The sequence below is a fragment of the Mobula hypostoma genome, chromosome 19 (genome assembly GCF_963921235.1).
Source record: "Mobula hypostoma chromosome 19, sMobHyp1.1, whole genome shotgun sequence".
In the NCBI taxonomy this organism is placed as follows: Eukaryota; Metazoa; Chordata; class Chondrichthyes; order Myliobatiformes; family Myliobatidae; genus Mobula; species Mobula hypostoma.
The window spans coordinates 48,214,871-48,227,469 of NC_086115.1; the positions used below are offsets into that span (position 1 = coordinate 48,214,871).

The 12,599-nt window shown below is 39.0% G+C and overlaps 1 protein-coding gene across 3 annotated transcripts in view; it reads left to right on the plus strand.

Moving 5' to 3' along the window:
- The window catches only part of c19h10orf90 (chromosome 19 C10orf90 homolog), a 233,506-nt gene that overhangs the window by 24,173 nt on the left and 196,734 nt on the right, over nucleotides 1-12,599 (plus strand). For all 3 annotated transcript variants that reach the window (XR_010020935.1, XM_063071199.1, XM_063071201.1), the window contains exon 3: nucleotides 4,050-4,134. Coding sequence is in view for 2 of the 3 variants with exons in the window: in XM_063071199.1 (XP_062927269.1) it covers nucleotides 4,050-4,134 (85 nt within the window). In the remaining variant the exon portion in view is untranslated. The remainder of the gene's footprint in view (nucleotides 1-4,049; nucleotides 4,135-12,599) is intronic.

Below are 12,599 nucleotides of genomic sequence, written 5' to 3' on the forward strand. Positions count from 1 at the left end.
GAAGTTTGTAACAGAGGTCTACCATAGGGATTGGGACTGGGAGATTTTTTGTTTGTCATATATATATCATTGTCTTGGATGAGAATGTAAGTGGGCCTCATTATAAGCTTGTGAACAAATTGATCGCAATAATGCAATGTAAGGATGCTTGGGTACATAGATCAGCTGGAAAGTTGGGTGCAATGATGGTAGATGGAACTTAATCCAGACAATTATGATACAATGTACTTTGGAAAGTCAAATTCTGTTCAGTCATATAGAGTAAACGAAAGGGACCTTAGGAGCATCAGTGTACAGAAGGAACTTTGAGTGCAAGTCCACAGTTCACTGAAAGTGGTGACACCAGTGGAAAGAGTAATGGAGAAGGCATTCGTCATGTTTGCCTTCTAAGGACAAGGCATTGAGTATAGGAGTTGGACTGTCATGTTGTAACTGTGCAAAATATTGACTGGACAACATTTGGAGTATTATGTACGATTCTGGTTGCCACCTCAAGAAATAATGTGGTACAAATTGAGAGAGTGCTGAAAAGATTTGTCGGGATGTTGCCTGGTATGGAATCATAGGTCAACCAGCATGGAGTCAGGCTAGTCAAGGTGAACTATCTAAGCTAGTGCCATTTGCCAGCCTTTGGTCAATAACCTTCTAAACTTCTCCAATCCATGTACTTGTCTTTTATTATACCTGCCTCAACCATTTCCTCTAACAGCTCGTTCCATATTCTTACCACCCATTGTGCATAGAAGTTGCTCCTAAATTCCTCTTGATTCTTTCCCCCCTTCACCTTAAACTGATGTCTTCTTGTTTTAACCTTTTCTACTCTGGGAAAAAAGACCCGATCTGTTCCCCTCATGATTTTATACAGATCTGTAAAACTATAAGACCTCAAGATACAGGAGCAGAACATGGTGATCCGGCCCATTGAGTCTGCTCCGCATTTGATCATGGCTGATTTATTTGTACCATCTCAACCCCATGTTCCTGCTTTCGGCCTCTAACCTCTAACTGATCACCTGTCAGTCTCCTATGCCCCAAGGTATAAAGTCCTAGACCATCCAGTGTCTCAATATAACTCAGTCCTTTATGTCCTGGTAGTAACCTTACCAATATTTCTGCACTCTTTCCAAAAGTAGAGTGACCAAAACTGAACGTAATACTCCAAGTACAGCCTCACGATTGTACTTCGAACATTTATATTCAATACTCTGACTTACAAAGGCTGCTGTGCCAAAACCTTCCTCACCGCCCCATCTACCTGTGACTCCACCTTCAGGGAACTATGTGCTCTGAGTCACTCTGCTTTACAACACTCCTCAGGGGCTTGCTATCTCTGTGAAAGTCCTATGCGGATTTGACTTTCCAAAATGCAACACCTTCACATTTATCCGAATTAAACTCCATTTGCCATTCCTTGGCCCACTTACTCAGCTGATGAAAATTCCCCTGTAATTTTTGTTACCCTTCTCCATTTTCCATGATACCACCTATTTTTGTGCTACCTGCAAACTTACTAACCATGCCTTATACATTCTTATCCAAATTGTTGAAATAGACGACAAACACCAATAGGACCAGCACCAACTCCTGAGGCACACGACTGAGGAAATTGACACGACATTTGACACTATAATTCTAACTATTCATGGAATGACCTTCAGCTTACTTTAGTATATTTCTGAAATTAAAGTCCTGTCGATTTTTCAAAATAAAATCCTTTGAGCCTCTTTGTTGAAAGTACAATATTAATTAATGATGATCACCTTTTCTGGAGCCCAGCCAGCACTACTTTGAAATGAGTACATTTCCAGTACTTGAGAGGAATCAACATTACAGTGAGAAGATTTTGCATTTATGTAACACATTATAAATATCCTATTTAGTTTCACAACCATTTAATTATTTTTGAAGGGCTTTTATTATTATTGTGTTAGTAAACACATCACCTAATCGCACAAACAACTAATCAGTTTTGATGTTGGTTGAGAAAACTTGTATTGGCCAGAAAACAACTGAATTTCCTCCTCTTCCTTAGATGGTGCCAAGGAAATATTTCTGGAGAGACATTCAAAGACTTAATTTAAAAGGCAATTTAAAAACTCTTAGTTTCAACAATGCAGGAAATACCAACTGAAATTAGAAGTTGAAAAAGTTAGAAGTTGAAACCATTTAGTAGAACTTGATCTTTCAGCTTTCTGCTTTGGATACAGGCTTGACTGCTTCATTGTGTAACTAGTTAGACCAGTTTGATCATGAAAATTGTGGGGTATTTTATCTCTACCATTGAGTGATTAGAAATCTCATGCTATCATCAGTGTTCATCAGAGGTGATAACCTCATAAAAAGCTGAATTCTGGGTTTCTAATCTCCTTTGGATCCAGTGGCTTTTTGAGAAATTGCATCAGCTGATTTCCTAAAGACAGAGTCTTCAACAGAATCATGGAGCACTACGTCACAGAAGCAGGCTCTTTGGTCCATCTATTTCATGCCTGACATTCATAAAAAGCTGAAGTTTGGGTTTCTAATCTCCTTTGGATCTTTTGAGAAATTGCATCAGCTGATTTCTAAAAGATAGAGTCATGGAGCACTATAGCACAGAAACAGGGTCCTTGGCCCACCTAGTCCATGCTTGGTTTTCTGTTTAGTGCTTTCTACCTGTACCTGGACCATAGCCCTTCATCTCTCTCTCATCCACACACTCCCCTTAAATGGTAACAATTGAAACACATCTATACTTCTGCTGATATCTCATTCCACATTTGTACTACCCCCTGACCCTATTTCAGCTTGCACATAAGCCTTGAATTCTAGATTCACCCAACCCGAGGAGGGAAAGCATGCATGTACTCACCCTGTCCATAAGTCATAAAACAAGAAAAAATGCCAAAGAAGTTAATTGAATGTGTCTGCAATCCTTCTCTCCTGGCTATATTGCTACCTATGAAGATATATGCCTGGACTTCTGCATGTGGTGATTGTAAGATTTACTGCAGACTTCATCTGGGTCTTGGACTTAACGGAACAGAATTTGGAGAGTACACAAAGAAGAATGCACCATCTAGAATTAAGGTCAGGTTTGGGAGATGGGAAAGGGCTGGTGAGGAGTTGATAGCTGGTGACTTGGGACATGTGCTAATTAAGTATCAGAGTGTTGGGATTTCGAATTAGGGATGTACTGATTGGTTGTTTAGGCAATCGAGGGGCCAGCTTTGGCAAATGGTGACCTGAGGTTTGTGAATAAAAATGGGGCTTCAATCGAGCACAGGTCTTAGCTTAGTGGGGTCCGGGTATCTGGCTCTGTGAAGAATCCATGATTGTTTCATCAGTGATCAATGATTATTTGAACTGGGTTCAATTCCTACTGCTGCCTGTAAGGAGTTTGTATGTTCTTCCCGTGACCGTGTGGGTTTCCTTCAGGTGCTCCAGTGTCCTCCGACAGTCCAAGGACGGACTGGTTAGTGGGTTAGTTGGTCATTGTAAATTGTCCCATGATTAGGTTAACATTGAATTGGGGGGATTGCTGGGTAGTGTAGCTTGAAGGGCTGGAAGGGCCTACTCTATGCTGTATCTCAATCAATAAAATAAATAAAAATTATTTCTCACAGAATATGAAAGACTAATTTGGTTGGCTGTACATGGGCCTGGCATCATTAATGTGGGACTGATGCTAAAACTGTGCCAAACATGCAAGTCCAATCACTCCAGAAATGCTTAGTTGAATTTCCAGTGATACAAAATGATTTAGAAATGACCATGGTTACACTTCTCTCCGGAAAGCGATGTTTTTAATGGCACCATATTATCTCGTCTACATTCTTTTTGCAGGTTAGGAATAATTGACAGGAGGTGGCTCTGAACAAAAGTACTAAAGTAACTAAATAGCTATACAACTACAAATTTCAATGAGAGCTTCTTGTAATGTATCCTCTTTCTGTTTTATTTTAATGTAACAATTAGGAAATGTAGTAAAGCTTTAATTAAAATTGAATTAAATTGCTGTGCTAATGAAAAAATATTCTATGTTAATAAGATTCTAATTTTGTTTGCAACAGAACAAGAAAATGAATCTTCCCTTTCCATCAGTTCAGAACAGCAAAAATAGATTGAGGACCAGGGGTGAAGACCAGCTTACCCAAGGTAGGGACCAGCTTACACAAACCTTGTGCTTAAAAGAAAAGTTTCTGAAAGCAAAAGTTTTGCAATTGGATGGGTGCAAAAGCATAGGCAAATAATACAGCATGTTCTGATATTAGTGTTGTTTGCATTTGGCTATCCTTATGGCAGGATAGCCCATATGATTGAGTGATGCCGTAATAATAACCTCTTGCTGAACATCAGCAAAACTATTGATTTCAGAAAGGGGAAAGAGGTGAACAGGCTGTGGCCTACATTGGGGGATTGGTGGTGGAGAAAGTCAGCAGCTTTAGCAAGTCACCTTATTAGATGATCTGTCCCTGGTCCAGCACATAGATGCAATCATAAGGGAAGAATTCTAATGAAGTTAAGGAGGATAGCTTTTCACCAAACACTCTAACAATTTTCTACAGATGTACTGTTGAAAGTATTCTGACTGGGTGCATGATGCTCTTATGTGACATTTCAAATGCTCAGGGATCTAAGCAATTGCAGGGAGTAGTGGACTATGCACAATACATCACGAGCACATCCCTTTCCACCACTGGTAAAATCTGCAATAGGTACTACCACAAGAGGACAACATTCATCATCAAAAATCCCACCATCCAGGCCATGCCACCTTTTTGCAGCAACCAAAGCCAAAAGTCCCACAGCACTAGCTTCAAAAACAGTGACTTCCCTTCAACCATTCCCTTCTTGAACCAGCCAGTAAAATACTAATCGCTAGTTAGCAATACCATGACACTTGGTACTAAGTTGGAAATTTTTATTGTTGTAATTGTGTCCTTTCTGGTAAAAATGTAAATAATTTATGTTTTTCTTGTGATTGTTGTTTATGTGATGCTGTGTGTGCCTGTGATGCTGATGCAAAGTTTTTCATTGCACCTGTGCATACATGTATTGTGCTATAAACTCAGTCTTTGACTTACTGTGAAGAATGAAGACTGCTTATACGTGGGGAAGGTGCTGACTACCTTCATTGCATTTTGAAGTTGTAAGCCTGGTAATAATATAATTGGCTCATAAGAGGTCTTCATCTGTGTATACACTGTGTGTGCTTTTGGAATCTAGTAAAATTAGTTTAAATTGTCTTAGCAATTTTTAAACAGATACTATGTAATTTTGAATGTTTGTGATTGTATTTAACATTTAGTGACAGAGGTAACTTTGGTCTGTAGATGGTGTTTCACAATGCTGTTCTGTCAGCAGAGATGGTTACCTGCTGGAGGGGTCTTGTACTCGACTACTACCTGGGCTGTGCTGGGACACACGCTTCTCAATGGAAAATTGTACTTCTTCCAGATTAGTGTGCTGCATTCGTTGCTCTTCTTCATATGGTTTCCAGTTCATTGGAAAATTCTAAAACAGACTGGATGATCAGTCAGTCTACAAGGGTGAAACTGAGCCTTCAGTGTCAGCTTAATTTCCCTTTCCTACTCTAACACTTCTGCTTTTGATCTGTAACATTTGCTTCAGTGAAGTCTGGTGTACATTAGATCTTCCATTAGGCTTGTTGCAACCCTCAGCACTCAGGAATGAATGAACACAATTCAGATAACCAGCCTTCCAGTTTGTGCTTGAACTGGCTTACTCTGATAACAGGTCACTCACTCAAAATTCTAACAACGTCATTAATCTCACATTTCCAGTGCCCGCAGCATCTGTTCAGTCTGTTGGTCCTTAGTTAGGTCTCAGGAAGAAGTCTGGAGAGGAATTAACAGTTGGTTGGCACGATTTCCTTCATGCTGTTGAATTGCTAACAGGAGGATGATCCATTGCACCATCTTGAGACATAATAAAAATAAAAATCTTGCATCACAATGAGTGTTACTTACATAATATGTACAACATGGTCATTTGGCTATGCATGTCAATCATGTTCGTGTCAACTATTTCATATGAGCCTTCAAGGAAGGCATGTATATTTAGTCTGAACTATTCAGTACACCACATAAAACATTTTTTTAATTAATGGCAGCCTAGTAATAACCCCAAGATATTTCTATTCCCCCCATGCTAATTTATCATCTTTCCTATTTTTGTCCACAGACTTGTATTACAAATATTTGTATTATATATGGCCATTTCTACATAATAGGGAGTATAATTATTAGGCATGTGGCAGTATGTGGCAGTCAAAAAGAATTGCTCCCAGATTTCAAAGCCTCATGGAAGTAAATTACTGCAGCCGCATGTCATTTCGAAATCCAAAGAAAAATATATGACAGACTTAACCTGTCCAGAAACAAATTACAAAGTTCTTGTTTTATTTACTTTCTTTTAAAACTTGTTTACACATTAGACAAAATGCATTCTCTCAAGAAGTAGAATAATACTACTGTTGATTGAAAACTGAAATAATAACAAAAATGTTGGAAATGCACCGCAGACCAGGCAGCGTCTGTGTAGAAAGAAACAGAGCTAATGTTTCAGACAATTGAACTTTTCATCAGATCGCTCTCAGATTTTCGTTATTACTGCCATCATTAACAATAGCAGTGTAATCAGATTCCCTCCAAGGTGAGATGCTTCTTACCCTTCATCACTTTGTTTCCAACACTGATAAGAACCTCTTTCAGCTAAAATTATCTGATGGGTACTCAGCGACCTTAGAGTTGGGAATCAAGCTCAAGTTACCAAGTTTTCATGATTCATGTCATTAAAAATAGAAATTGCCACCAGCCAAATATGCAGAAGTCCCATAATATTTTCTGTTGAAATTGATCCCAGTTATCTCGTGTCACAATCTTGCTGAATTCATATCTAAGTACAGCATTATTTTCTTAGAATACTTCAACAAATAATTAGAAGATTAATTAGTATTTATTTATGAGAAAAACCTTGTAACCAAACACTGTTATGATTTTTACTTCATTTCTTTAGGAAGGCAAGAAAAGCAAATGTCAGCAAACATGCATATTGTGCAGTATTGAAGGTTATTTTTAAAATATATTGTCAATAAATTTGTGTTATGGGTAGGAAAGGTTTTGAGGGATGTGGGTCAAATGCAGACAAATAGGACTAGCTCAGGTAGACATCTTGGTCAGCATGGATGAGATGAGCCAAAGGGCCTGACTCCATGCTGCATAAAACTCTATAACTCTATTAAGCTGTCTGGAGAAATAATTGGATTCTGTGTTGTAAAATGTTGATATCAGATTCAATCAAGCCATCAGAGTTAATTGCAAATTATAAATATTTGGAACAGTGCAGGAATGTTTTTAATCTATGATCCTTCATAGCTTATTTCTTCAGAGATGAATCCCACAAGAAGTCCCTCGTCACCAGTGAAGACTGGAACAGAAAATAAATTACGAGGGGTGATTGATAAGTTTGTGGCCTAAGGTAGAGGGAGTCAATTTTAGAAAAACTAGCACATTTATTTTTCAACGTAGTCCCCTCCTACATTTACACACTTAGTCCAGCAGTCGTGGAGCATACGGATCCCTTCTTTGTAGAAGTCGGCGTCTTGGACCTCCAGAAAGTGGTCCACAGCAGGGGTGATTGATAAGTTCGTGCCCTAAGGTAGAAGGAGATAAGTTATTAACTTCAAACTTTCTGCATAATCACTCAAAGAGTTGAACTGCACGTGCATGTAACGAGAACTGTATAACTCATCTCCTTCTACCTTAGGGCACGAACTTATCAATCACCCCTGCTGTGGACCACTTTCTGGAAGTCCAAGACGTCAACTTCTACAAAGGAGGGATCCGTATGCTCCACGACCACTGGACTACCTATGTAAATGTAGGAGGGGACTATAGTTAAAAATAAATGTACTAGGTTTTCTAAATTTGACTCCTTCTACCTTAGGCCACAAACTTATCAATCACCCCTCGTATGTCTTTGAAATACAATTTTATACTTAGCCTTTAAAAAAGGCTAAGATTGACTCTGGAATTTAAAACAAGGGAAATATTCCTAGACAAATCTTTGAATATTAATATTTTTCTCTCTCTATGACTGTTTTCAGAGCACTCTTTCAGAGATTTTGTTCCCGCATGAATGTATTTTACACTTTATAGCCAAACCTGTGGAATTTTGACCTACTGTTCCCTTAACATACGATGCTAAGTGTTAATAGATTCAAGAGGAGAGGCAATTATCTTCCTGGGTCAAGTATTGCTTGTTCTCGTTCTAGACTAAAACCTACTACTTCATTGGAGGCTACTATGGCAAATAAAAAGGAAGTTGAATTATTACTTCATTGGCTTCCATGCACATAGAGCAAAATGTACTAGCCAGCAAGATTTGAGTCTAACATGCAATCTAAGAATATACAAGCAAACCAGTTATTTACATAATCTTTAAGCTTATTTACAGAGAGTACAATGTTATGAACATAATTGTAGCACAAATGGAAACACAAATATTATTAGGGTGTATTCTGGAGTTACAATATATAGCAAATATTAACTTCAACAGCAACCAGTCTTCAGGTCTGAATGACGATCCTATATTGAATTTAAAATGCAGCTCAGAAGAATGGTTTTCCTGCAGCAGCAGATTGGGGTCACATGCAAAACAGGAAACACCCCATTGATCAAGAACCACCCCACTGACCCGAGATGTCTGCATATGCATGAAAGCAGCTGAGAAACAGCAGTGATTAACAATCATTTTGGGTGTATGGATTGTTGGTGTGAAGATCTTTGTGTTTTTAAATTATATGTAATTTAAATGAAGCATTAGGAATGCATTGTAACTATAGAATTGTCCTGCTGTTACCTTTGATCTTCAGCATATTAAAATGTGATGTTCACTGCGTCAGGGAGCCGCTCTCCAGAATGTCTCCAAATACTGTCAGCTTGTGCGTGTGCCAGATAAATATTTTTATGCTGCCATCAGCATGTCTCTCTGGTGGCTTTTGTTGAGAGTCACAAAAGATATGTTTGGAATTAGTAGGGTATCTGTACTGATTCCACTGTCAGAAGATAAATGTAGTCTAAATTTATCACAGTCATATCCAACTAGAAGACATCAAAGAGATGAGCTATTGATGATGCAATCCAGTCACATTTTACTCATGTTTGCAAAGATGTTGTGGGGCAGTTTATCTGATGACTGTAAATTATTTCCCTGTGTTAGCAAAGAGTTAAGTGGGGATAATGGGCATGAGAGAGTACATTGCAGGGCTTCAGAGACATAAGGAGGGAGAAATGGGGCCAATGAGATTGGTCTTTTGGGAGCTGTCATGGACATAATGGACTGAATGCTCTCTTTGAGTGTTGCAATAAGTCAATAAGTAAAGTAGTTGCATCATGCAGAAAATAGCAAAAAATTTTATTTACCTTCCTAATCTTGTCATCAAAAAAAAACTAGGGTCATTTTCCAGCATGAATCTTGAGATGTAGTTATTGTAATTTTAAGACAATCTTGAATTAAATTGCATTTGCTTCTATTTAAGAAAAGTCCAAATTAATAAAGTCATGACTGTCATATTTTTTTGGGATCATTTGCCAGTGTTTTTGTCTGACTTTGTGGGGCTATCATTACTTCATCAATGACCACATAATCTCCAGGAAATGTGTGCAGTCTGAGGATCAGGGGGAGTGTGTAGGGTGGTGGTGAGAGAGGAGAAGTGCCATCTCTATCATAAACTGGAAATCACTTTAGCTTTCAGCCTCTCCATCCTGGCTATAGGCTGGGCAGCATTAGCAAAAGGCTGAAAGACCATGGCATGGGGGTGGAAATGGAGTAGTTTTAGCTAAGATAGACAAACTAAGAGGAGTGCTTGCTGATATCCTTGCACTCCATAGTGTATCATAATTTCTCACAATAATGATTCATTAGAAAATGTATCCTCTTTGGGTATGTTTTGAAAGACTGTGCTGTCTGCCAACAGACTAATAACACACTGCAGTGTATCACAGCCAAAGTGATCACAGCACTTGATTTCCTGGGTTTACTCACTCCGCAATAAACTGCAATGCATATTTGGATATGCTAGATACAGTAGCTGATGCCATGCTAAAGTCAACAAGTGTCCTCTCTCCATTATCAGCAAGGATGACAGTGTGAGGCTGTTCCACGGTCTCCTTCGATGCTTATGCTATGATACTTTAACATTAAAATATTCTTTTGTTAACCCCTATATTTGACTATATGCATGACTGCTTAAAGATAAGAACTATTGCTGCAACCTGATTAGTGCCCCTTCAAGGCAATCTATTCTCATTTGCCACGTTTCACCTCAACTAGGACCATAGATTGACTTGAACAGTCATTTTGCAGACCAGTTGAGACCTTGTACAATGAACTCTCTGGCTTGTTAGGCTAAGTGGCTTCCTCCAACAGCTTTTCATTTATTGTTGTAGCTTCCCATGTCATGCACATGTTAATGTGAAATGGAAAGAAAATATGGGTGAGGATTTTCATCCTGAGAGTGAAGGTAAATGATTGGTCAATGGTTTGGATAACGGAGTTGATGGCTTTGTGGCAAACCTTGTGGATGATACGAAGATAGGCAGAAGGGTAGGTAGGTAGGCAATGCGATTGCAGGACTTAAAACAAATTGGGAGAATGGGCAAAAAAGTGGCAGATGGAATACAGCATTGGGAAATGTATGATAATGCATTTTGGTAAAAGAATAGTGCAGACTATTATGTAAATGGGGAGAAAATTCAAACATAAAGGGTGCAAAGGGACTTAGGAGTCCTCATGCAAGTCTCCCAGAAGGTTAATTCACTGGTTGAGTCTGTGGTAAAGAAGGCAAATGCAATGCTGGCATTTACTTCAAGGGGAATAAGATACAAAAACAAGGAGATAATGCTGAAACTTTATGAGACACTAGTCAGGCTGCACTTGGAGTATTGTCAACAGTTTTGGCCTGTATCTCAGAATGGATGTGTTGTCATTGAAGAGAGTTCAGAAGAGGTTCACAAGGATGATTCTGAGAATGAAGACGTTAACATATGAGGGGCATTTGGCAGCTTTGGGGCTGTACTCACTGGAATTTAGAAGAAAGCAGGGGGATCTCATTGAAACCTACTGAATGTTTAAACAACTAGATAGGGTGGACGTAGAGAGGATGTTTCCTGTTGGGATATCCAGAACTAGAGGGCACAGCCTCAAATCTGAGGGGCAACATTTTAGAACAGATTTTTTTTCAGCCAGAGTGTTGCGAATCTGTGGAGTGCTCTGCCACAGACTGCGATGGATGCCGTCCGTGGGTGTACTTAAGGTGGAAATTGATCGTTTCCCGATCAGTCAGGGCATCAAAGGATATGGCGAGAAGGCAGGTGTATGGGGTCAAGTGGGATCTGGGATCAGCCATGATGGAATGGTGGAGCAGACTTGATGGGCTGAATGGCCTAGCCTAATTCTGCTCCAACATCTTATGGTCTTACGGCGATACAGTTAACATCAAGGATGATAAATATAAGTGGGAGAAAGCCATCATCAATCTGGAGTATGATTCACAGCACTTCACTGAACAGCAGGTCATCTGAAAAACTGCTGCACCAAGACTATCAATGTTTAACTTGAGAGAGTCATTTGAATTGAGGTGCAAGATTCAAGATTGTTTAATGTCATTTCCTGTATACAAGTGTAAGGAGAACAAAATAATTGTTATTCTGGATCTGATGCAGCACAAAAAAAAACATGAAAGATTAAGAACACAATAATAATAACAAAAATCACACCGTAAATATAAATAAATAAGATAGCTTATGTACAAAGATTGATTGCCTGTCCATAAAGTGATGTTAGGCTGTACATATGGTAACTGATAGGAAATAATGTCATGGTAACAACATCTAACAACATATTCCATTCCTATCGTATGATCTTCTCTGCAATGAGATTGTTCCTTAGTTATTCCATTAATCTATAGGGAAACAATCACAGGAGTTCCATGATCTGATCCAAGCACAGTTCCAAAATTGAGATATTCCACCCCATCCATGGGTAGACACTGATGCTGTGTGCCAGAACTAGATAGTAGTTGAGTTTTGTTAGATTGGTACTTATTTTCTTATACACATAAAGCTATGAAGCTTGGCCCCTAATGTTTTATCTCTGTCCTCTTTAGCAAAGTTGGGGCTATGGGGCAGCATGGTGGCATAGTGATTAGCACGCTTTACAGTAGAAGCAACCTGAGTTCAACGCTTGCCGCTGTCTGTAAGGACTTTGTACGTTCTCTCCATGATTGCATGGGTGTCCTCCCACAGACCAACAATGTACTAGTCGGTAGGTTAATTGGTCTTTGAACTTGTCCTGTGATTAGGCTCGGGTTAAATCGGAGGTTGTTGGCCGGTGCAGCAAGTATCTATTCCATGCTGTATCTCAATAAATAAATTAAAAGCTTCCTGTCCATTGATTTTTTTTTTGTTGAACACTGCTACGATGTGCATATCCATTTAACACACTTTCTGTTTATAAGTCTGGATTCTAACCTTTGTGCTAGTGCTTGCAGAAGTTAGAATCAATTATAACACAGCTTAAAACGAAGATTGATCACT